This window comes from Grus americana, chromosome 9 (assembly GCF_028858705.1).
Source record: "Grus americana isolate bGruAme1 chromosome 9, bGruAme1.mat, whole genome shotgun sequence".
Taxonomy (NCBI): domain Eukaryota; kingdom Metazoa; phylum Chordata; class Aves; order Gruiformes; family Gruidae; genus Grus; species Grus americana.
The window spans coordinates 26,357,028-26,382,266 of record NC_072860.1 but is presented as its reverse complement, the minus strand read 5'-3'; the positions used below and the strand labels follow the sequence as shown (position 1 = coordinate 26,382,266).

The window sequence follows — 25,239 nt, the reverse complement described above, 5'->3', positions numbered from 1 at the left end:
TCTTAACATGAGATCCAGTTACTTACCCAATTTATAATTAGAGGAAAACAGGATATAAAAATAGTTCATTCAGGAAAATGAGGGCAGCTGAGCTTAAATTTACAACTCTCTTGACAGTACCCAAGTAATCTCTAAGTCTGTAAAAAAAAACAAACCACCTTCTATGTAACGCTTTCAGATTCGAATCCAGTTGTATGTTTTACTAAAGTAATACAACGGCTAAAGCAGTAAATAGCTTACATTTGCTCCTAGCAGCTTTCACGCTTGGTATGTATATTGCATTTACTGATGTTTAGGAACAGAAGAGGGAAACGCAGTATTTTAGTTATCTCAATTATTAGACAATTTATGAAGACAGTAATTTTATTTCAAAATATAGTAGATATAACTTAGATAAGTAAATGCAGTATTTTGCATTATACGTGCAGGAGAGACATGCACATGCTGCGTTACATTCCTGAGAAGACAGCTTAGTGGTTGAGCAGCCCACCATAGCCGTGTCTACGTTACAGCAGAAGGCTCTACACACTCATCCAAAGTATCTGTGGACGTTAAGGAATGGGACAGGAGGCTGCAGAAGTAGGAACGCTTACCCTGGGCGTGTTTTTGTTTATTGCTGCCTTTCCCTGTCTCTCCAGCACTGACCCACTTGGCGTTTGTTGTGGTTGCCCGAAGTGCCTTGGTGCCTCTTTTGCAACTGCCAGCGTGGGATGGTGTCTGCTGAGCTGCGCTGCTTGCACGCTGCAGTCCTTCGGCAGGGACCGGCTCCTGCGTGTCTGCTAGTGACAGCGACGCCACTGCAGCTCTTCATGCCAGTCTGCAGCAGCAAAGATCCCAGCTCAGCTCTGTGAATCAGAGCTAGGAAAGCACGAAAAAGCAAAGGAAACAAAGGGCCAAGTAGCAGTTGAACCCCCCCCCCCAACTTTTTGATTAATTTCTTTTCCCTGCATGTTGCCAAGGCTCTCATCTACAGAACAGAATTTCAAATATTACATGCAAACTCCACCTTGCAATTTCAGTTTCAAAACACAAACCTGCTTGGGCAGGTTCCCTGCTGGAAGCCGCGCTCTGACCAGCAGCCCCAGGTGGTGAATGGATAGAATAAGGTCATAGCTCCAGATTTGCTAATGTCAGGGCTGTGCTCGCTCACCTGGCACGGTAAATTTGATCAAGGTCAGGCACTGGTATAACTTGGTGTCTATCAAACCAGCCATGAACTTGATACAGCGTTTATCCCAGCCGCGGGAGAACAGACGCTACCTGACGTGGAACAAAGACTTCTGTAACAGCCTGCTTCAATGCTTTTCAAGATTTTTTTTAGCCAGCAGAGTTTGGGCCAGTTTGTACAGCCTGCACTGAATGCCACAACATTTGTTTCTTAAACCTAGTGATGAGTGTTGCAAATCCTGATTTGCTATCGCATGGCTGAAGCGGAAGGTATTTCAAGAGGAATAGGAAACGGACTATTCCCAGCAACTCCTGCCTGCACACCCTTCTCGGAGGACACCTGCACCGAGCTCAGTTCCTGGTCACATCTTGCTAGCAGTAGCAGCGTTTCCGTCCCGCTTCGCTGAAGTTCCTTGCACAACCAAACGCAAGCAAAGGGGTTTTTTGGCCAAACTTTCCTGCAGAGACAGGCCAGCCGTCTGCAGGCAGTTTTGGCACAGAGACACTCATACGCACAGAGCCTATGTGAGTAGGAGGTTGGTTGTTAGATACCGGGGTGGCTGCTTCATCTCCTAAATGTTGTCAGAGGATCTTGAGGATTCGAGAGATTATCAAGTCCTCAACGCCAATGCCTGCTGCACTAGATAGCTACTAATTCCACATGCCTGTTTTCCCCTGTCCATGTGGGTTGAGCGTTTGGGTGTGTGTGCCCCGGAGATGAGATGGTTGGTTGCAGCTGCTGTTTGCAGGGGTTTATTACCGATCAGACGCATAAAAAAGAAGTGCTTGTTGCTCTCTCCTAGCTCTGTTGACCACAGCGTATGCTTGCATATGCGATACGTGCTGCTTAGTCACTTTCTGTCAATAAAGGAGTTAATTTTAGTATTTGCAAATGTGGAGTTAAACATGCAGTCTTAATTTGACCAAGTAAGTTTCTGACATAGAACCAATCTGGTACTCTAAAGGCATTTCCACTCCCCACCGTTGTGAATACATCCAACTTCCCGGTCGATGCATTCATACAGGGGAAGTTTACGTCACTGTGGTGCTATACATTAAAAAGGGAAGTGCGGATGACACGGAGCACCATGCAGATCACTCTTTCACTGACTCATTAGAAGGAATCTCATATTTAAATTGCACAACTCACCAACGCTGGTTCAGCAAGAGTTGAAGCTAAAGAACAAAATAATAAATGTCTGCTAAAATAAAACTACTCATGCTGTTCACTATGAACTGTTTGATCTTTACAGCTATAACACGTAATGGCAGATTCACAGCATCCTCATTATGAAGGTTTATTACTGTAGGAGTTTTATAGCTTATCTCTCATTAAACTGTAATCTGTATTTTATCCATCCAAATAGTTTAAACTTCCTAAAGGCAACAAAGATGATGATTTTGCGCAGAACTTTACCCCCTCTGCTACTGATTACTTCTAACAGTTTTTGGAGGCCTAAGATAAGTTCATTCTCCTTGTTACTTTTATTGTTTTTGCTATATGATGTATGCATTTTGTCTATGCTACTACTTACATCTGAACATAATTTGAGTTCTTATCTTAGCTACTCATTATCTGACTTGAAAATCCTGTTTCTAAGGTGAACTTGTCAGCACTTAATAACCTCTGCATCCCACAGAAGGTATTCATTTTATCTTGCGTGTATTTGTTTAGAACAACGTTGAGTTTACAGCAGATCTGTTTCCCTTTCCAAAGCTGACCTTAAATTACTCAGTCCTGCTCGGCTGAAACTGTCTGCTTAACGTTCCTGCTCAGCTGAAACTACTTCACGCAAGAGTTTAGCTATAGTTGTCTTTGTTACAGAAAATGACTTCTACCTATTTGGTGACATTTCCAGTATACAGTGTAAATACCATATAGAATAGTATTTACACAGATGATAGTTTTCTAGATTTTTTTCGGAGGAACGAAGGTAAGAATTTGAAATGGCGAATGTTTGTGAGGAGCCCAGGGCTTTGCCTCTCTTCATCACTTCTTCAAAAGGATGTATCTGCAAGGCAAGAGTTAACACTACGTATAGCAGGATCATTCCTGGTGTAGTTTGAAGGCTATGCGAAATGCATGTAAGAATATTGTCCCTGTTCCAGCTTAGATACTTAATACATGGGCCATAATATCATAATGCAGGTTTTTCCACTACTTATTTGCTGTTTAAAACTAGAGGCACAGGGGCTCCTAAAGTTTACCAGAGATTTATTGTAGGTACCTCACTGAACAGAGGGCGGCAGCGGAGCGGCTCAGCATTTGTCTCCCACTCGTCCCACAGGAGCTCAGGAGTTCTCTTTGCCAGCTGGGTCTGCACAGACGTTAAAAAGAGGAGAGAGACCCAGCAGGCTAATGGCCACGGCATTCCTGTAGGACAGACGGGACTCAAACACCATTGCTTTTTGATGTGCATTGACTGGTTTCCATCGCGCATTTGGTAAGTGAGTTTGTGACCCACCTCACAGAGCAGCTTAGGGTTCAGGGCAGCTGGCACCCATCTCACAGAAGATGGGATGGCTTTCCCAGGGACAGGAAGAATTTCTCTCCAAAGCTCTCACCTTCCAAGGCATTTCAGGCAAAAGGACTGCACCAACCTCTTACCTCCCAGCCCTATAACTGGTGCGTAGCTTCCTATCTATAGATCTGGTACAGCTGTTACTACTCCCCTGAGGGGCCTGATTAAAACACCCGGTCCTCACCTAGTTAAGTTCAAATAAACCCCCCAGAGTATTCATATCCTGTAACAACCTTTTCCATTTGGAAGACTTATCTGAAGACGTCCGGGGCTGCTTTCACTTTCACATCGATGCATGGCTAATTTCTCTGCATAATGAAGTGATGCATTAAAGGCCATTAACACTTGAAGTTGACTTTCAATTTTTTTTTTAAATTATACTAGAAACCTAGGTTAAAAGAATTTGTTATTAAGATTAAATAATCTTGTATGTATCTCATATCCTGTCAGACTGCAGGGAATTGTGTATGATCTCAACTGCATCAGATATTACCAACCTATTGTTTGGTGTCGTAATACAGGGCTGCAAGTTTCTTACTGTGCACTACCTGTCAGCGACACCTATAGAAACTACCTATCAGTGACACCTATAGAAGATTTATGTCTATATTACTGTGATATTAAAAAGTCAAATCAAACATAGAGAAAACCTGGAGTAGCTATGAATAGCCAAACTTTAACAAGTGTTTTAACTCAGGCTGACCTCGTTAGAGAGCAAGAAAGCCGCAGCAATAGGAACCCTTCCAAGAGACTGTGTCAGGCTGAAGATCATGGGCTTTGGGAAAGAGCAACTTCAGGCAAGGAGGAAACCGCGCTGAACAACTGAGCTATATATGGAGCTCAGAGGCTGCCAAGGTTAAACAGCAGCTGTCTCAGCATTGTCACAATTTGGATCAAAGAGAATTCCTTTTAAATCCTACTTGGAGCGTACACATCCTTTTGCTGGATCTGAGTCCTGGGCAATACCAGCCACCTGCTAGACTGGAGAGTTTAGCACACGGGTATGGAAACACGGAAGCCCAGGGGTTCTGGGGGGCTGAGGAGCAGCTGCCTCCAAGAGCCAGCTGGAAGAGCAGCCTGAGCGCGACTGCTCTCATCAGAGCTCGTACGAGCACTTCCACCAGGCTGGCTCCAGCATCTCCTTTCTCAGCGTGTCAGCTCCTGCAAATCCACCGTTGTGGGACTAACTCCGTGTCTGCTGGGTTGGGAACCTGCGCGCCCACCTCTGAGCAAGGCTTCCGTCAGGGAATCTCGGATCTAGGCAACGCAACGCAAAGTGCTTCAACACCTCTGCTCTTCGGGGGATTGAGGGCTCCTAAAGGACCTGATTCTGGCTTAGTCTCAAGACGATCATTCACCTTTTAAGGAAAAGTCTAAAACAAACCTAGAGCTTCAAACAACAACTTTGAGACTTTTCTGTGGCATTCATACTAGCTTAAATACGTCAAGCTTTCATACGTTAGCATGAATTCATTTCCGCAGAGGTATGGGTGAAAAACTGCAGCCCTTTCTATCTCAGATCTGCCCTACAAAAAGGTATGAAGTAACAAAGACTTACATTAATAACAAAGGTGTTAATCTAATCGTTACAGCCCATACAGCATGAAGTCTCATCATGCTAAGTAGTATACAAACAACCTGCCAAATAATTTACAGCTTAAATAGTTTCCTTCTATCTTACAAAGCTTGTCACTGAGCATGGATTACTTTAAAATAGTCTATCAAGTCCTCTCAGTCCTTGGTGCATCTGAAATGTTTTCTTAGTTGATGTGAAAAGGTATAGTAGTTGTGGATTTGTGTCATACATAATAGTTTCATTTTATAAAGCTGAATATTCAAATTACACAAAGGCACTTTTCTTTCTCAATCATTTTTCCATCATGGAACTGAGATCCTGACAAGTTTTAAACTTCATCTCCTGTTTCATACGTGTCTTAACCAGATTCCCATCCTAAGCTTACGATGAAGGTGACGTACAGAAAACGTCAGTAAATTCTGAATAATATTCTTCACTAGGGGATGATGTTCTGGAACAAGCTGTAGCAAACATTGCCAAAACCCCTCTGAAACCCAACACATTAGTCTCACCCCTATATTTAACTGTTCTGGGAGAATGCAGCTAAAATAAGTGGCCTTGGCAAAGTGTAAGTGGAGGTGAATCTGCCGGCAGGAGGAGCAGATTGCCTGGAATAAGTCCTTTAACATCAAGATCAAAGCAGCTTTTGTCTTATTTTTCCTTAGGTTGGTGTTATTTCATACTTAAATGAAAATATTAGGAACTACATTGGCATAAACAAGTTTTTCCGAATTTACAGCCATCTTTTCTTTAGAGCAGCTGAACAGACTGCTTTTGGGGCCCTCAACATGAAGGAATAGTGACATCAGGTGGACGATCACATTAATCACAGGCACACCTCCATTCTTCTATGGTAACTTCTACAGAAGAATGGGCAAGTGCCCACCACTGCGGATGCCTCCTGACGGAAGCGAGACCTGTGCCTCCACCAAGACAATGCTGCCTTTCAAGCAACGTGTATTTAGCCATTCCTAGAAAGATCCTCATGACACACCCAGCACTTTGTGTTCCATCTTCAGCACAGTTCAGTTACAAAAAGAAAAATGAGTTTGTCCAACAGTACTTACCCACATCAGATTCTCAGCAACTGGATAAAAAAAAAAAAAATCTTTTTTCAAAGCGGTCTGAAAGGATGAACGCTACTTATATGCATAGGCTTTCCCAAACCATGTGCCCTGTTTGGAAACGGTGTGATCAGCTCACTGTTTCCTTCCTCAACTCTGCCATCACTGCAGCACCCCGACAGGAGGAGAGGCTGAGTGGGCCAGGATTCTTCAGCCCAGGGAAGAGATGCCTCCGCAGGATTGCATCCATCTCTCCTGATGGGAGACAGCAAGCGAGATGGAGCCAGGCTCTTAGGATGTTCCCCCTAGCCAAAACCCACCCATCCAAACTCCAGAAGCAACCACTACTCTAACTTCTTCAAGGAAAAAATTATGACATGACATTCCCCTGTAATTCCCTATATTTAAGCTACTTCTAAAAGAGACTAAAAGAATGCCGATTCTATTAAAACTCTCCACCAGATCAGTATCTCAATGACAACTGGCACGTACTCTATTCCTCAGCTTGTAATTTCCCCAAATCAGCACAGAAACAGTCCTTTTAATACAACTAATGTCAGTTCTCTGACATAACTTTAACAGCATTTTCCAGTAAATATTTCACCTGAACAATTTCCACCTGAACCATATTTGGGAACTCGTGTAGTTACATAAAGAAATTCTACTAACAGATTTTTGAAGCAGTTAAAGGTAAAATCTTCATCCATAAGCTTTTCATCAATATAGAACAAGACTCTGTTTTTTTCTATAGAAAAAAGTTCAAAAAGTAGTGCTGGCAAATCCAAACCACCCCTTTCTGTGTATTTGTTTCCCTCAATCATCCAGCTTTTGTGCTATAAGGTTTGACTTATACGACATGACATTCTCCGTCACCATTTTCTGAGCAAAACTTTCAGACAGTTAATACAAAGTTCTGGACAGCTTCTCCCATGACAAATGAAATTTTTTGTTTTTTGGATAGAACAACTTTGCATTTCAATAAAATGATCTAGAATCGCAGGAATATATCAAGTGCTCACAGGAGCTACTGCACTGCTACTGCTGTGGTGAAGAAGTGATTCACCGTTAATCAAAATAGAAATTCACCACTAAACCCCCCCAAAGTTTAGATCTAGTCTTGCATTTTCTGTCTCCTTTCTTCCCCCAGCAATTCACTGGGGAGTAAAATAAGTGAAACTCCCTTCACTTAAGTAACTGTTGCTTCCCACCGTTCCCAGCCAGGGAAGCTAGAGTGACAGGGCTGGAAGACTGTACGAAGCCGTAATTGGTTTCCCACCATAAAAGCCTTGCTTCTGAAAGCACAAAATGTTGGCTGCTTTGAAGGACAAACTTCTCTGCTGAAACACAATCTCATCAGCTGGCTGCACTATCCTTTTTTTTTTTTTTTAAATACTTTGAAAAGTATTCTTTCTGTTTAGTCATACTACCAGCTTACTACGTGTGGCAAGTACATGTCAAACTTAGCCATCACATAACTACTTCAGACAACCCTTTTCCACCTGTGTTCCTATTCATAAATTACTACACATACTGCTACTGCTTGATACTTGTGATCACACGTGCTCTGTGCCAATCTGGTACACACGCATGTGCGTATATTCACATCTCAAAAGCCACCCCCTCCTCCCCAAGCAAACTAGTGGGACATTACACTTCAACTCTTCCGATTCACAATTCGTCAAAATCTGGGTGCAAATTAATCATTAAGCAGTTGTGACTTAAAATCCTGAAGCAACTTCTGTATGTATGGCAGGAGAGGAGCTTTAAGCTGTGGCTCAATCCACAGATAGAGATTTTCAGAAAGAGATGCAGTAAGTGGCAGCCTTTCATCTGTTGTGAATTAAGTCTCTTTTGTTAAATTACTTCTCCAGGGCCAGTGACAAGACCTCGGCAAACATTTCATTTGCTGATATGCCACCTACGCCTCTTTTGGCTCCCAACTGTTTAAATGTTAAAGGGACACTGTAAACTCCAGAACCTAAAATTAGAACTAACTTTGGTTTCAAGTACACACAGCTCATGCACTCATTGGAGAGCTGTTACTATGTGTTACCAGCTAGCAAACAAATGCACAAAAAGCCAAGCAATATACTTAGATTTACAACTTGTTTGCCTAACATCCGTAGCACGAGATCTTTCCAGACAAGGCTCTTGCTGAAAGATGCTTGCAACCTAATACAGACTGGCAACAGACCATGGAAGGGAAAGGAAGAGGGACATCTCCAGTAACAACAGGACGACGGACAAGACAGCAATACGTCTGACATTGCTGAGAGACACTATGAAGGAAAACATGAGAGAGGAAGGAAAAGGGTTGATCAAAACAGCACAGTTTTAAACAAGCTTTTATTACAACCCCCCATCACCTGCCAGCAACGCAAAGCTTATTACTAAAGTATACAGGATAAAGGCTTGATCATTTCTCTGTCAGAAAAATCACAGCTCAAGCCACGTCTCATCCACACACAGAACGCATTCATGGCTACACAGCTTACACATTAAAGCTCCTCAATTTCCACAGCTTTGGCCTGATGGTTGCTAGAACTGAGTGTATCTACATCTCCTCAACACTACTGGCAGGTGTAGCTATGGTAAAATGTGTGTAATAAAACGTTTTTATTGTAGTGGTAATTCAGGTTAGCTATGCAGCTGTGTTCTCAGGACTATTTAAGCCCAGTTTTCTGCCTTCCCTATACTGAACTAAATTATGGTCATGAGATAAATCACACCTTTAGTTCTCAGCAGCTTTATGGATTTCTCTTAACTGCTCTTCTACATAGTAAAAAAACACGACAAAGCTCCCGAGAGCGGAAGTGGAAGAGCTTAGCGTGACACAAATACACAGTAAAAGATGGCACTAAGGGACGGCTGAGCTGCTAACAATGCCAACAGACAGCTTGGCTTCCCTACATCAAAACTGCCTTTCCAAGCTTCCATTTCCTCCCCTTTTACAAATGGATGATTACAGGACTGTGAGACAGAATAACAAAAAAATATATGAGTAATAGGTAACTAAACCTAGCTCCGCCTTTTACAATCAGAAATACTTTTGCTGCCTTTGGCATGTTGCCTGGGCTCAGACAGTAAGCCTGAAATCCAGCAGATTCACACGTTTGCAAACACTTAGTCAAAAGCCGACACTTAAACTAAAGAATAAGGCAAAAGTTTCACTCACCTAGCAGGGGGCTGAACACTGAAAACTCCTTGATCAGTTCTTCACTTTTCCTTGAGGCCTTGGAAAGCTGTCAAGTACAGTGAAATAGAGAAAAGTGCTCCAGACACCTCCTCAGCTGATACTACAGAGAAACAGTGAATTTTCAGCCTTGTGTATTTCTCTTACGAGCAGTAACAAACTACACCAGGTGTTCTCATTTGAGCTGTACAGATCCTTGACAGAGGAATCAATACCCTGCTCAATGAGTCCTACACATCTCTGGTTTTTTTTTTTCAACTTTACATTATTAATATTTCCCTCCTTTTCATATGCCAGTTATTTGGCAACAATTTTTTCGTGAAGTTAAAAATGCAGTTGCAAAACCTCTCTCACTATGCTATGCTTCCGTATTTATACTGAGTTAAATCAAATGTATATTCACATAAACTCTTAGTAAATTTTTTGTTGAACCACCTTTGTGCAGTAAAGTGAATTAAACCCAGAAGAATATAATTAAGTCCTCCTACGCCACTTATGTCCTCTCTGGGCTTGCAGCAGAGTGAAATTGATTTTGAAGTTAAATAAAAAATGATGGACCAAAAATACCTGTATAGTTTTTTAATAGTTCATACCTGGTGTATTAATTAGACATTATGCATATTGCTTTTAATCCACTGATACAGGCATGGAATATAGTACAATACAATATTCATTATACTTAACAGATGTTTCCAATCTTTCTGATCAAGGGCTGCATCTTCAACTGATTTACAGGAAATGTGGGGGGGTTTTTTGTGTAAACATGTATATTTGGAGTTCCCTTACCAAAGGAACAGAAGATACATTCTTGAGCTTCCCAAAAATAGTTATATGGAATAATCTAGCAATTTCATCAATGGCTTCAAACCATTGTACCGAAAAGATTAAGTCAGTAAAAAACCTTCCCATGTGAAGAAGTGAAAGCAATAACCAGTAGGTAGGTACTCTACCTATGACTACGACTCTAGCAAACTATAATAAAATCTCTCCCTCTGGGCATCCTTCCTTCTCAGTTGTCTTCAGTACAAGACAATGATTGCTCCCAATGGATAACCCTGACGTTAAGTCAGCTGGTCTTCACACTGCAGAAGATGCAAGGAGAGAGCACTCAGGGATGGGAGGAACTCGTGGAACTGATATTGCAATGCTTGCACCAGAAATTTAAGGTTAATTGCCGATTCTCTAGAAGATTATATATAAAATATTAATTTGGGACCATTATTTAGGGGTACAGTGGTAGTTATCACATTACTTTTCATGTTCATGTGATCAGTTTGTAATGTTTACTTATGTTTTGGGCACTTCTTCATCACCAAGGGAATATTTATTGCATTGACTAATGCACTATTCTTATTCTGTCATCATATTTGCTCCCTCTCCACCAGTGGCATCCTGGGAAATATGGAGATCCTCTAGCATTTCAGCCAGACTGATTCGTGGAGGACCATCATCATCTGTGTCGCTCTCCACTGGAATATCCGCGTCTAAAAATGCATAGAAAAAAACCAACAACAAACAGCTAAGCAAAGAAAACCAACCCCAACCCCCCTGACCAACCCCAAACCACACGAAACCAAATGAAAAACCCCAAAACAACCAACAAACCACAAAACCAACAAATAAACAAATCCCTCCTAAAAACCAACAATCCCATGGCAATTGCCCTCCTGGAAGACACTGAATTATCTATCAAATCCTTCAATCAGCAGAGGTTTTGAGTGCAAAGAAAATACACTTCTCTCTCTCATGTTAAATGCAAGCAAACAAATCCCATCAACACCCATTCAGTGCGTGTGAAATACGTTGAAGACCTGAAGCTGTTACATTACAGCAGTTCTCTAGGCAGGAGTAGTTCAAAGAATCCAAATACAGAACTTCAGTAAAAATATTTTCAACCCCAATACTCATGATCTAGTTACATGCAATTAAATGGTTAAAAAGGCCTTACTTCTGTAAATGTTGACGTTCTTCCTTATGGCTTCATCTTCTTCCAGATCTTCAAGGAAGTCCTGGTATTGTCTATAAAAGATGCTTAATGTATTTACTCGCTCCTCCTTTGGATTTATGCAAATTGATAAAACAAAATAAAATCAAAGAAACAAAGCCCCAAGGAAGGACTGCAGTCCACGGTCCTTCAGATGTGCCTTCTGATAGCACTCCTACATTTCCTACTCATTCTTTCTGCTTTTTTAAATTAGCACCTATTAGTTAGTTTCCAAAGAATTTAATTTTTCCTTGTTTAACTCTAATTGCCTAATTTTTTCTACTCAGTTATTTCATTATTTCATTCATTATTCAGAATCTGCTGTTGCTGTATCAACTTTGTCACTAAACAAACCAGTGACAAGCACGTTCACAAAAGTGTCCCTTCAGCTAGACAGACACCAACTGTAAGCTGCGGACACAATGCTTCCGGTATTACTCACTTGTCTTGTGATTTAAGCTTTTCTTGGGGGGGGGAGGGGGGGTGGAAAGAAGATAGTTTGTATATTTTGCAACAGCAAACCTGAAAACCCCGCAGTGTTATCTTTAAGATTTCACGATTTAGTCTGTTTCAACAACTCCTGTGGCCCTTTGTCCTCGGTATCCGTGTTCCCTGAAAATTTAGCAGTGAAGGTAGGATAAGCCTAAGTAAGGTGCACACGCTTAAAGCGCTTGCTGCACTAGGGAAGGGGGAAAAACACAAGAGATACTGCTCTTCAGAGAACACCGATACCAACCTGTCCTATGAGCCTGCATCATGCTCAAACAGAACCAGCAACATTTGCTTGTGGCCTTTAACAATCAGCACATCAGCTTAGGCATTACTGAGGTTTATCCACAGCAGAAACTGAGAAATGTTATTTCTAGGCTTGGCACAATATCATAGGTAGGAGGGACTAAAAAGCTTCATGGCAGATACTGAACCTTTCATCATCTGTATCCATGCCTTCTCTGTCCCTTTCTAGCTCTTTCAGCTTCCAGTTTCTGCGACGCTGGCGTTTGGTACGGTCATAGCTCTTCTTAATTAACACCTGCAGTGAAAACCAGCAAGCATTTACACATACACACTTTCAATATTACTGATAATGCTCTTTCAAAATTCAGAACAATACCCCAGTCTAGACTTGGGCAACTGTAAAATCAGCTGAACAAATGGTAGAGTCTGTCCGGCACTCCGAAGTTTTATACAGAATTTATATAGCATTTGTCAATTCAAAAGTTTCCAAACACTTTGGATTACGTCCTGAAGAGGCATATGCACACTGGAGTTGTAATACAGTTTTCACCACACAGTGCATGGTAATTTGAATAAAACCAAAGAGTAAGGTAAGTTAAAGTAAATATATTATTTAACCACCACTCACAAATTTAAGTAGTGACAAATTAATTCTCAAAATTAGATGCTATTCAAATTTCAGTATTCCTTTGGCACTACAGAACTAGTGAGTATTCATTATCAAATCATATTCCCTAATACCCCGGGTAATACAGAGAACTTTGTACAGAGAAGAAAACAGTCTTACCACATCAGGAATATTGTGTGGGTTCATCTTGTTGGCAAACTCATCATTTAAGTTGCAGTTCGCCAAGTCAAATCTAAAATGAAAACAGGTATTTTATCCTACCCTTCTGTGTAAGTCTACAAAATCGAACTCAGTGTGTCATGTTTGTATTAAAGGGCAGCATAGTCTAAGTTACAGCTCCTAAGAAAGGTAAATGTTTCCAAATGAACTACAGAGCAAGTCAAAAAATCCCCATCAATACACAGCCGTCATACTATGAGTAACACTTAGAAGCTGCTGTTCCCAAATTCTTTTCAGTAGCACCCCCCAGCCTCCTGAACCCAAACGACAATACCCACTGAGGTTCTGTTGGGCTTACAACAGCTCGAACAACAGTCATGTTTAAGCCTGTTTGAGAATCACCTCATTTGCCTAATCTTACAAAAATTTCCCATTTGTCATTGCTGCATATGATACTGTCAAACAAAAAGATCTTGCCTGGTATTTTAAAAATCCCTCCCATCTATTTTTGTCTAAACTGTTACTCCAATCTGCACTCTAAATCAATACTTCAGCTATCTTGTTACTAACAGTTCATTTCACAAGATGACTTCTGCTAGAAAAAAGATTTCCTGCATTAGGACCATCTCTTCATGGCCAGGATGAAAGATTCTGTCCCTTTTGCTGATTTCATTTAGAAATCAGAAGAGTTCAAAACTTTCTTCCTAATACACAAGCCTGTAGAGAATCCAGGGAATTCAGTCATTAAATCATCATTTAATAAAATCCAAGAACCAGAACAGACCCCAAAACAAGGTCGCCAGGATTCAGAATGTGCCCCAAGTGAGTACAGCAGAAATACTGATGATCTGTATTCAACTCCGAGGTTTTCCGTACCCAGGCTTCAGCCAGTGTGTGCTTGAGGAATGAAAAATAAAACATTCTTGTAATCAAATGTGGCTTAACTTGCTGTGCTACTAGAACATTTGCACTGCTATATTACTGGTTTAAATTACATTTGTAATTAAATCTGTATTTCTACATCAAGTATGCAATGTATTGCTTGCTACTCCTCATTTCTCATCTTTAGGAAAGTGAGGAAATAGACACTTTTTACAAGAATTCCACCAAGGCAGTTTCTATAACTAGACAGGTTTTTTGGTGTTTGTTGATTTTTTTTTTTACCTTCATAATTTTTAACCACATATAGCTTTTGACTAGGAAGAAAATGTTTGGTCCCGATTCATTAATTCTGATTAAAAAGAAATGCTTCTATACTTCAACAAAAACAGTTTAGTAATTGAAGAGTTGCAAAGCTAATATAAAATAATTTCAGTAATGATAGCAACAAGTAGAGTTTAAACTCTTCAACAGAAAACAATTTGAAAGTGGAATTCACCTAACGCCTGTGCAATTTCCAAACCAAAACACTGTCCACATCTTCCTGAGAAGAGCTTTTGCCAGTGGCAAGACACAGAAGAGCATACTTCTGACTTTGCAAGGCAGAATGATTCAAGACAGAAGTGCAGCTGAGCAGGGGAGGGAGGGGAGAGGAAGGCCGAAAACACTGAATCGAATAGAGAGGAACTCCTACCTTGTTTGATCTTGCCCCTGCACCTGCACCTTTTTTCTTTTCCTGAACCCTGCTGATATCCATAATGATAAATTCCTCTAGTTGTTTGGGGTGGAACAAGCTATTGAAAGGGTGGCGCCAGTAGGTATTAGCATCGATTTCAGCAACTGGAAAAAAAAAAATCACCAACATGGGCAATCACAAGGGAGAGATTTCTTGCGAAGAAATTAAAAGGAAAACAAACCATTAGCCAAAATTAAGGCAACTGCTAAACACTTTCTGTTCAAGTTTGTTATTGTAACACAAGTGTTTAGGACATGACCCATATTGCAAACTCATGCTACAAGAGCATAGGATACTACGGAAATCAAGCTTAGAGAACTATGTCTTAGTTCGCTATTAAATTTCTACATCAGTGATTGTATAGATACATTTAGAACACTAAGGTCTAAAAAGACAAGATTTCATGAAAACAAACGAACAAACAAAATAATTGTGCCAACAGAAAAATCAGATGCTGCCGTAGCGCAGAAAAGAGCCCCTAACTTACTCTGCAGAGTGCTAGGGTCGATGAGATGGATGGTACTTGTCACTCTAATGCACACACAGATCTGGCTCATGTTACCAAGACTCTGCGCCAGTTTTGGTGACAGACATACAACATTGTCCTGCATACAAACAGAAAATAATTTACACTCATATTTCCTTAATTTTTAACCAAGGCTTTATAGATATCTGAAATAGATTTTTAAACTTTATATTTTCAGTTCTCCACCCAGTAACTGCCTCCAGATAGCTGCTATCTGCACTTTCCATGCTTTGTGGTGAGCAGAACCCTCTGTTCCCCAAATACACCATAAATCTGGCCTCCATCACCAAAACCAAACTCCACCCACTTCATACAATACCCTGAAGATGAAATAGAGAGAAGCTACCTTGCATATTGGTACAATTTCCACAGAGAAAGTGCTCTTGTAGTTGTAGACATTACTATGAATATCATGTGAGATCAAACGCTGGGATGATTTTGATCTATAAAACATAAAAGATAGAGCCTTCAGGCAGCAAAAGGACGTTATTTGAAACAGGAGATAATCAGCCATGAAAGTATATAGCCATGTGCTACAAATGCAAAAATTAACGAAATAGAAAAAATGCACGAGGGTTAGTTTTACAACAGCTAAGTGGAAACCATGGGACTTCTGCAGAAAGTATTTTGTCTGTTTTAACTAGAATACAGGTTCCTTACACTTTCACTTACAAAACTCTTTAAAAGCGAAGGATAAAAGACATTTCCCAAAAGCTTTTGGGTATTCAAGGTAATGAACATAAATGATATACCTAGATGGAACTGTACACTGAAGAAAGTCAACCATCTTCTGGGCCTGTTGCTTTGACGAATAATAAAAATCCAGGCCATCTTAAAGAAAAGAAAGCTTGATGAACATATCTATTTCGAGTAGTATGTTTTTTTTTCAAATACAATATATAGGCTAAGTAAGCTACTGCTTATTTGCACATAGCTATTGGCACAAGCACTCTTCTATTATAAAACAGGTTAGTCTATTCTACCTCAAGACTAACAAGCCACCTCACTTACCATGGATTTCTTTGATGCGAAGTGTATTTTGATGAAGCCTGTGTTTTAAAATCAGCTGCTCCAAATAATAGAAAGTCTTCTTGTGCAGAGTCTAAACCCAAACATGAAATAATCAAGGTTATTTAACTGTCTAGTGCAAATGCAGTATCTCTAAAGAATAAACATTTATATGAAGAGATCATCTAGAGAGGAACAGTCCAAAGTCTGTTGCAAGTAACCGAAGAGATTTCAGAGATGTGCTCTATCTACATCAAATTATTTAAAGTTTCTGTTTCTCATTTTTGTGTAAGTGGTTGCTAAAGATACCATTTTCTTTAAAGAAGATTTAAATATTTGTAAACAATCTGTCCCACTGTTTCTACCACTGCCTTATAATACAGAAGAATATTCAGTAATTCACACAAGATCCTCCTGCCAGCCATCATTTCAAAAGAATACGCTAATAATACTGGACAGCAGAGAGAAAGTTTTTCTAAACCAAAATCAGTAATAAAAAAAAAAAAGTGAACACACACTGTATTAGTGTGGCAGCGTGCAAGTGTGAGTACACCTTTTTCTGAGAAAAAAATCATCCAAAGGTTTTCTGCCCGATTGTTCTGCCATGAACAAATGAAAGTTCAGTTTGCCTCTACCTTTTGTCTGACTTGCACTACAGCTTTCCAGAAATCCTTAGCTTCGATCCTATGACAGTCTTCACACATTTGAGACTGAACTATATATTCCACCACAAACACTTGCTCAAGAACTGCTCCATTTATCACCTGCAAAACAAAAGTTTAAAAGGTTTCCTCATTAGTCCTGTCAAGACAGAAAGCAAGTTTACCACAGCATTCTGAAATAACTTTCATACTATACTATGTGACAGATGGCTACATTTGGGTCACAAACATTAGTAGTATTTTCCCAACTTTACTGGAACCAACAACAACCTGCTTCAAACTGTGATGAATGGCACTTTAATGACAAAATTTAGGCAGGATGAAATCAATATTCTTTCAAGATAAGCCAGTAAAAACGTGCTGGATTTTACCGAAGAGAACGACTTCTCTAAAATGTAATAATAATAAAAAATAAATAAAATCATAGTTTGCCATAAAAGCTTTAAAAACAGCCACTCGCAGAGTACTATCCCCCAGTTACCTCCTTCTGAACAGTCAGTTTCAGCTTCAGCCTTTTAGAATGTGGTTCGGTCCAAATAAAGCCTGCATCAATCAGCCGGACCTGCCAGTGGGAAAGAACAACTGAGCTACTGCCAGCAGTTGTACTAGTACGTGGGTTAAAAACATGCACCTCTAACTACCAGAAACTACAAGCTTATGGTATAGTTCATTGTTCCTCAACCAACTGAGGAAGTGAATAACCTTAATTAAAAACATACGTATCAGTATACACCAGAATAATCGAATACATTATTCAGCACTATCTCTGGATGCCATGTAATGAAGAATCTGGACAGTATAATAGTTTCCTCAGGACTTAAAAGCCAATTTAATCTCTAAAATGAAGAACATGCAAATTTACTGCAGCAAAAGATCTTTTGTATATTAAGTACTAACTCAATAGCAAGAAGCTCAATAAGGCAGTCTAATTCAAACCTTGATGACTGCGGTAACAAAACAACTTTTTTGCTTAAAACACTATCTCCGACTTTTTCCTCTGGTAAGATTCTGAACCTAAGCGATACTTTATTCAACTTAAACATGTGACTTTCAATTTAATCTGTATAGAGACCTCTTTCGTATCGTCATAAACCAGTAAGAACAAGTACTGTATAAACAGTTTTAAAAACGTATAAAAATTAAAAATTAAGGTGCATTAAAAACATGCTAGCTTCCTTCAGTTAATTACGCTCAACTCCCATCTATACAATAACAACTGTGCAGTACAACCATATGCTTTGAAGTCACAGAATTGCACTGCAGTACCTTCCTCAGTACGCTTGGAAATGTTTTGTTAGAGCCTGTCTTTACCTAATCCTCCAAAATTCTAGTATAGAGTTATTGGAGATAAGATTGCCATTCTCTATAGTTAATATAAATCAGTTGATAAGCTCTATACAAGTACGAACGGCTGCTCTGGGAGGATCAAACCCTACGTAAGTCAGCTGGACTTCATTTTATGCAATACCAACAGACATGCTAAGAAATACCAACAAAGGCAGCTACTCACCTTGCTCAGCGAAGCTTTGATTTTTTTCAGACACAAAGCGAGAAGCTCTCTTGACTCTAAGGCACACTGAATCCAGGTTCCTGGAGGCTGCAAGTACCTACGATACAGGATGCATTTCACAGCATGTTGAAGCTGCTTCAGCAAATTAAATCACTCAGGACATGAGCAGTTATTCTCCAAGCTTTTAGTTTTAATATCAACTATGCAGCTACAACTTTTGCCTCCCAAAGTATTAACATTCATGCATTCCAAGTGCATTCACACTTTTATTGCCATCCTTACCAATTTGCCCACTTTTTTTTCTCTTTCAAGGACCATAAACTCAGTCATTTAATTTTCCAGACCCCACATACCAACACCGTTCTCCTTCCACAAGTAAAGAAACACAGGAATGTGCTGGAAAATCCTAAGAGACCTGATGAAAACACGCAGAGCTGCCCAACGCTGGCCCGCTTTAGTGAGCGTGCTTAGTGGGCCCATTCCCCCCTGAGGAGCAGGCTTCGCCCGGAGGAGAGGGAGTGGGGCCCGGCTGCCCACCTTTCGCACTGCTTGCAGAAGTGGAGGGTGCCCTGCTTGGGGATGCCCTCGGTGATGTCCACCTGCGCCCGCAGACAGCCCACGCACATGTTGGCCGGGTTGGGCGGGATGGGCACGCCGCACTGGCAGCAGAGGCTGGAACACAGAGAGGAAAAGTCAGTCACAAACAGCAGCCCTGCCCTCAGAGGTGACAACTACGGGGACCGAAGGGACGCGCAGGGTTTATTTACTTATTTATTGTAAGAAAAGTTGTGGCCCAAGAGAGCGACCCCCTGCCCCGCTTTATGGCCACCCGGGTACCTCCCCGCCGCGGCAACAGCGCGCCCTGAAGCGAGGCCCGGCCGGCGGAGCCCCGCCACGACCGGCATCCCCCGGAGCCCAGCCACCGCCGCCACCGCTTACATATTGCCCTGGGTGGGGGCCGCCGGCCCCGTCATGTACTCCATGGCTGCGGCGACCCACGCTGTCCCGCTTTCCGGGCGTGAGAGGAAGGGGAGGAGGGCCGCGGTCCCGCGAGAGGTGGCCGGGAGGGAGGGAGGGAGGGAGGGAAGGCAGGCGGCCGGGCGGCCGGCAGGAGCCGCCATCTTGTGGTTCCTACCGGCGTGTGGCTGTCGCTTGCGAATAATGTTGTAATTAATGATTCTTTGAAACATTAATTCATTTTTCTTTGAAAATCATACGATTTGATCCATGCATCTTCCTTCCCCGCGGGGCGAGCCCGTGCTGTTGTCGCAACAAATGGCGGTAGTAGTGTAGAACTGCACCAGCTTTCTGTATTCTTCCTGTAGCTGTTAGATTTATTTCCTAATATAGAGGTTTTTTTCATGGAAATGTACTGCATTCATTTATTAGCATAGGGACAGATCTGACAGGTATTGCAGATCTGCAAATTCTGAAATCGGTATGAACTAGTGCTGTCAGCAATACAGGAGGAGGTGGCCCTTTTCAACAGTAATTAATTCTTAAAAGGTGGCTGCTAATTTATCCGTGAGAAATACTGCTTTGAAGTAATTTTATTAGTGCTTTCACCTATTTGTCAACTGTGGCCGAACATCTCCAAATACCCTTGTAAATGTATTTTAAAAGGAATTGCCAGCTTTGGTGGAAAGAGTAAGAATAGGGATGTTTGGCGTTAAATTTATATTACTTTCAGTATTGATTTTGAAAACACCTTCAAGTTTCAGAGTTAACTAGCTACCTTTCATGTCTGCCGGCAACGTCCCATCGCTTTGTAGAAACGGGTAAAACCAAAACTGAACTTCTCCCTTTGTTTAGTTTTCCTGTATCTGAGCAGTGAGATCACTTTTTTTGTTCTGAGAACATAGATTATAGATTATATCCAACAGATTATGTGATGATGCAGATGCTTGTAAATGAAGAAACAGCTATTCTGGCTGAGGATTTAGTTTTGATTTGAAATCATTACCAAACATGAATAAGTAAGGGTTCTTGTCACTGATTTATAAAGGATTAAACTATGGTAATTATAAGATGCCTTTAATTTACTCTTAGGACTTAACTGAGACTACCCCCAGAACCTACTGGCAGTTGCGAATTTCTGAAGGGAGGATGCAGTTTCAATAGTAGAATAACAGGACATTATCCTAACTGATGTCAATAATCTACTGACTTCTTTTTCATGATGGCCGGTTCTCAGCAAAGCCTTGTTGGATTTTGAGAAAATTTATTTAACGTTACACTTTACATCAATAAAATATTTGAAATTTTTGAAGAGTTCACCTTCCAGACTGGTGCTTGTCTCCCGGTACAAGAAAGAGTTGATAAAGTGGAGTGAGTTCAGCAGCAGCCACCAAGACGGTCAGGGCTGGAGACCTTTCCCCATGGAGGAGTGGTGGTACCAGTGCTGGCTCAGCCTGGAGAAGAAACAGCTTTGAGGGAATGTAAGAGCAGCCACCCAGACCGATGAGGAGGTCATGGAAGAGAAGGAGCCAGGCTCTTCCCAGTGGTGCGTGGTGGTGGATGAGAGGCAACAGGCATAAGTTGAAACAATAAAGATTCAGAGTGGTTTAAGGAAAAACTTTTTCACCATGAGGACAGTCAGGAACTGGAGCAGGTTGTCTACAGAGTTGTGCTGTCTCTGTCCTTGGAGGGTGGCAAGCCTTAGATGGTTAAAATGCTTAGCAACCTGCTCTGGCTTCATGTTTGACCCTGCTTTGAGCGGGAGGTTGGGCTAGAGACCTCCTGAGGTCCCTTCCAGCCTGCATGATTCAAAACAATTAATGTCCGTCTATTCAAAGTGTAACTTAAAGCTTAAATCCCAAATACCCAAGCCTGGCACCAAGTTAACAGCACCAAGTTTCTCCTCCCTGCTCCACCCATCACCTTCTCTGAAGAATTGTTCCTTCCCCTTCTGAAAGAGGCTTTGCGCGTCCCCTGAGGAGAACAGCAGAACAACAAATACCTTTCTTCCTGGGTCCATTGCTAATACAGCTTACCCACAAAGCTGAAAAAAGCTTTACAGTGAGATTATTGTTGACTACACTGTCATAATTTATTAATTAAGAGTTATGTAATACTTTGGTTTAGAAGAAGGAGTTGGTACAACACGTTTGGGTTAGATTCCATTTGTGGTGTACAATAACCAACCATTCCCTTTGGAAAAGAGGAACTGTCATGATATTAAGGTACGTCTGTGGGTCAGCGTTTGTTTTCTGCAGGTTTACAGTTAGGATGGAGAAAAGTAGAGCCGAATTGCATCCGCACGTTGTGTGTGGTTCATTTAATACGGTGATATCCTGATGGAAAGGAAGAGTTGTTTTGGTTGGTTCAGAGTTGCTTTGGGGACTGAAAATCACAGGCTGTCGAGCTGTCTGACTTGTTTTTTCTTCTTTGGCACATTTTTCTTTGATGGGCTGCTTGTGTTCACAGGCTGTTACTCACTTCTGCTCCTTTGAAATTAAGTTTCTTTGCAGATCTCTGTGGAGACTTAAAAAAAAAAAAAAGGAAAAAGCAAAAAAGATAAAAAAAGATAAAACCCAAGTGTTTCCCTGCACTCAAGTTTCATGTCTACACTCTTCAGAACCTCTGCTGCACAGTGGGTATTACATAGTTTTTACTTTCAAGCCCTGATGAATCACTCGATCTTTGATTTCTTTCATTTATGAAATAATACACTTCCTGTAAATTCCAAGCTGTCACTTGGTGAGTCTCACGTTGCAAGAGGGGTAGGACAAAGCCTGTCATTTATGGGAGCCAGATCTTCTGTGAAATCACCAGGAGGAGAATTTGATCCTAATAGTACTTTAAAAGTTTCCACTGCACATTTATTTTCAACTGTGGTTTTTTCCACCTTATTTCGGTGCTAATATACTAACCCCTACCTCAGCTCAAGGCACAACCACCATCTACTGCCAGTTAAAAGCAGAACTATGTTCTTTGTAGTCACCAAGGTATTTTGTATTGCGTCTGTGAGCTCTTGTTGCCCTATGGCTTCCACCCATCCAAGTAAAATTTGTATGTTTTAAACTGTCAAAGTATTGTTATATTCTTAGCACCACTTTCACAGGTTCACAGATTGGTAGGGGTTGGAAGGGACCTCTAGAGATCATCTAGTCCAACCCCCCCTGCTAGAGCAGGATCACCCAGAGCAGGTTGCACAGGATTGCGTTCAGGAGGGTTTTGAATCTCCAGAGAAGGAGAATCCACAGCCTCTCTGGGCAGCCTGTCCTAGTGCTTGGTCACCCTCAAAGTGAAGAAGTTTTCCCTCATATGCATATGCCTTCCAACCTAGATACACCATCTCGTCGCTGCCCTACCAGCAGCAAAGGGACTGTACAAGGGACGTATATTTGTGTTATTCTTCACTGTTCTGTACGTATGTTGGGCAGCCAGGCTTGTAGCAGTCAATATAAAACTGTAGCATGGAAACAGAAAAAGTGGGTTCAGGAGTGTTTAGCTGTGGCCTTGTATAAATGACCAGAGGAAACACAAGGCAGAAAAATAACTATGAATGTGCCTGGTTTCTGTTTTAAACAGGCCAGAGAAAGACGGGGTGGCTGGATTTCCCAGGCTGGCTGTGCTGCTGCTGCATGTCTGTTCTTGGCTTTGTTCTCATTCATTCTCAGTGAAACAGCCATGCACTGCTTAACGGCTTCTATAAGACAGAAGTAAGGAAGGGGCAATAACTTCTTACCTTCCTGGAAAAAGAACTAAAGGAATTGTACTTCTAATGTGGGCCGAGGCTTTGAGTGTTTTTTTCTTTCCCCGCAAATGTCTTTGGAGCTGTTATCTAAAGTGCAAGATGGTAACTCATCAGGACATTTTGGTTTTCACAGGTCCATTTAATTTCCTTTTTCACCCAGGAGCTGCAGGAGTTATAAGACTGTACAGGCACTGTTGTGAATTTAAAGGCGGCTTTGTAAATTCTGGCAGCTTGGGTGATAAAGCTGTCAGATCTCCACCACCAGCTACTCGAGTACTAATGATGGAGAGTGGAAAGGGTGAGGGTGAAAAATGTTGCTCCCCCTTCTGTGACTGCTGCTGTCTGAAACTGCGTTGGCATTTCAGTGCATGACTGGTTGCATGGAGTTGTTAATTACTCCTTAGGGTTCCCTGAGGTCAGAAACTTGGCAATCAGTGTGTGTAAGTTTTTATTTTACATTTTTTCTTCGCAGAATTCACACTATTTTTAATTCCATTAATCCAGAAAGCAGTCATCAGAATGATTTGTAGAAAGGGAGACAGTATAGAGGAAGATCTTTTCTGGATGGGTACAGTTGCTGAAGGTGTGAATGGCTATTAGTGAAAAATCTATTTTTTACATATTGCTGACCCTTGGGGAAACTTCTGACCCTGTCCTTTTCACCAGGAATGGTCCTTGCCACTAAGTTCACATCACTAAGCCGGTAGAAATGTAAGCAGAAAAGAGCCAGTAGTTTTTGCTAGCAATTAGCTGTGTGGTAAATTTAGACATCTGGATGAGTCTTATTCCTGGTGAAAAGCATATCGGTTTGCACTGATTTCTTATCTTTCCCTTTGTTGTTTTTCAATGAGTATTAAATATTATATTTAAGCTATATCCTAGTTTTCTGCTCTTACTGTTATATTCTTTAGGGTCTGTGTAATCCATTACCGTAAGCACAGTACATCTTATGCTGTATGGTGTTTCATTTCTATTCATTAGGCTATCCAAATATTTAACCAGTGTGCACACTGACATTTGAATTACATGAATGACAGTGAACTCATGCAAGTCGAGTTTATCCTAAGATTTACTGTAGATTTTGTATCTGATCTTTAGACATACAGCTTAGTCTTCAAGCTACCAAACAATACTGAAGTCGCAACATTAAAAGGATCTATGCGATACATAAGGAAAGCAAGCAGACCACTTAAAAATAGTTTTAATATAGGTTTGCTCTCATTCTTACATTCGGATGAGTGGGCCCTTGAGTAAATAGCTGTACGTAGTTTGCATGAAACTCAAGTGCCAAGGCAAGAAAAACCAGGGCAGTGTTTGTGGAGGTGTGCCAGCCGGAACAGCTGGCTCACAGCAGCTTTATTTTCAGTAGAAATGTCAATAAATAGAAGCAGCATAGAATGATAAATTCATGGGAAAGATATTCCTGTGATTAATTTAACAGACACCTGAGGTCACTATTCCCTCACATAAATTGGATCCAGGAAGGGAGGTGGCAAAGCTACCAGAGAAGCTCCTGGGACCTCTGGTCCAGTTAGAGCTGCGCTACCCATCCAACAAAGAGGTTTTGTTCTGGTCTGGGCTACTGTTTTCAATAGCTGTGTTAATTTAAATGTAAATCTCTCAAGAATTTAAGAACAAAAGCAAACATAGTGGTTTATGCTTTTTTAAAAAAAATGTTCACTGTAAAAATAAATTTGGGATTCAGAGCAGTGTGCGCAGCTGCTAGGACATTCAGCACCACCGAGTCACAAATTAATACAAAATACCCTCATTTAACTGTAGAAGTATTCTAACAACATTAAGATAGATATGTGGGAAGGGTTGCACAAAAAACGGTGAAACACTTCTATAGTCTCTACCAATGTCAAATTTAGTTTTTAAGAGGATCTTGATGACACCTAGTCTGCATTTTTATTTATCGAGGTCCTGAGCATGCATCCATTCCTAGCAATTCAGTTCTTCCTATTGCACCAAGTAGTAATTTGGTGGAATGAAGTAGTTTCCATTCAGAAAGCAGCAAATAACAAAAGGGTTGTCAGTACTTGCAGTGGGGAAATAAAAGTATGGCTGTGGCCAAGGGAGCTGTTTAAGGATGCGAGGTGGAGGCAGCGGCTCACCGTGCCAGTGGTTCTTGAAGCCATAGGAGGTATTCCTGTGCAGGAGCAGATTGTGCCTTGTCTGCATGTGGGGC

At 41.1% G+C, this 25,239-nt stretch overlaps 1 protein-coding gene across 1 annotated transcript; it reads right to left on the bottom strand.

Moving 5' to 3' along the window:
* Nucleotides 1–10,086: 10,086 nt before the first annotated feature.
* On the bottom strand, nt 10,087–19,369 carry NMD3 (NMD3 ribosome export adaptor). The gene is made up of 15 exons (XM_054835908.1): nt 19,289–19,369; nt 18,887–19,021; nt 18,350–18,446; nt 17,321–17,401; nt 16,813–16,941; nt 16,181–16,271; nt 15,922–16,000; nt 15,516–15,612; nt 15,131–15,248; nt 14,602–14,747; nt 13,813–13,925; nt 13,029–13,101; nt 12,430–12,536; nt 11,471–11,541; nt 10,087–11,006 (listed from the first exon to the last, which is right to left on the bottom strand). Exons 1-15 carry the CDS (start codon nt 19,330–19,332, stop codon nt 10,873–10,875), a joined length of 1,515 nt encoding a protein of 504 aa, XP_054691883.1. The 5' UTR covers nt 19,333–19,369; the 3' UTR covers nt 10,087–10,872.
* Between the last annotated feature and the right edge of the window lie 5,870 nt (nt 19,370–25,239).

Bases quoted from the DNA above. Each gene is read 5' to 3' on its own strand.
- NMD3 (XM_054835908.1), bottom strand. From the start codon at position 19,332: ATGGAGTACATGACGGGGCCGGCGGCCCCCACCCAGGGCAATAT. The intron at 17,402-18,349 runs GTGAGTAGCTGC...TCCCACTGGCAG, and splicing joins TCAAAGCTTCGCTGAGCAAG to GTCCGGCTGATTGATGCAGG. The intron at 11,007-11,470 runs GTAAGGCCTTTT...ATGCATTTTTAG, and splicing joins GAACGTCAACATTTACAGAA to ACGCGGATATTCCAGTGGAG.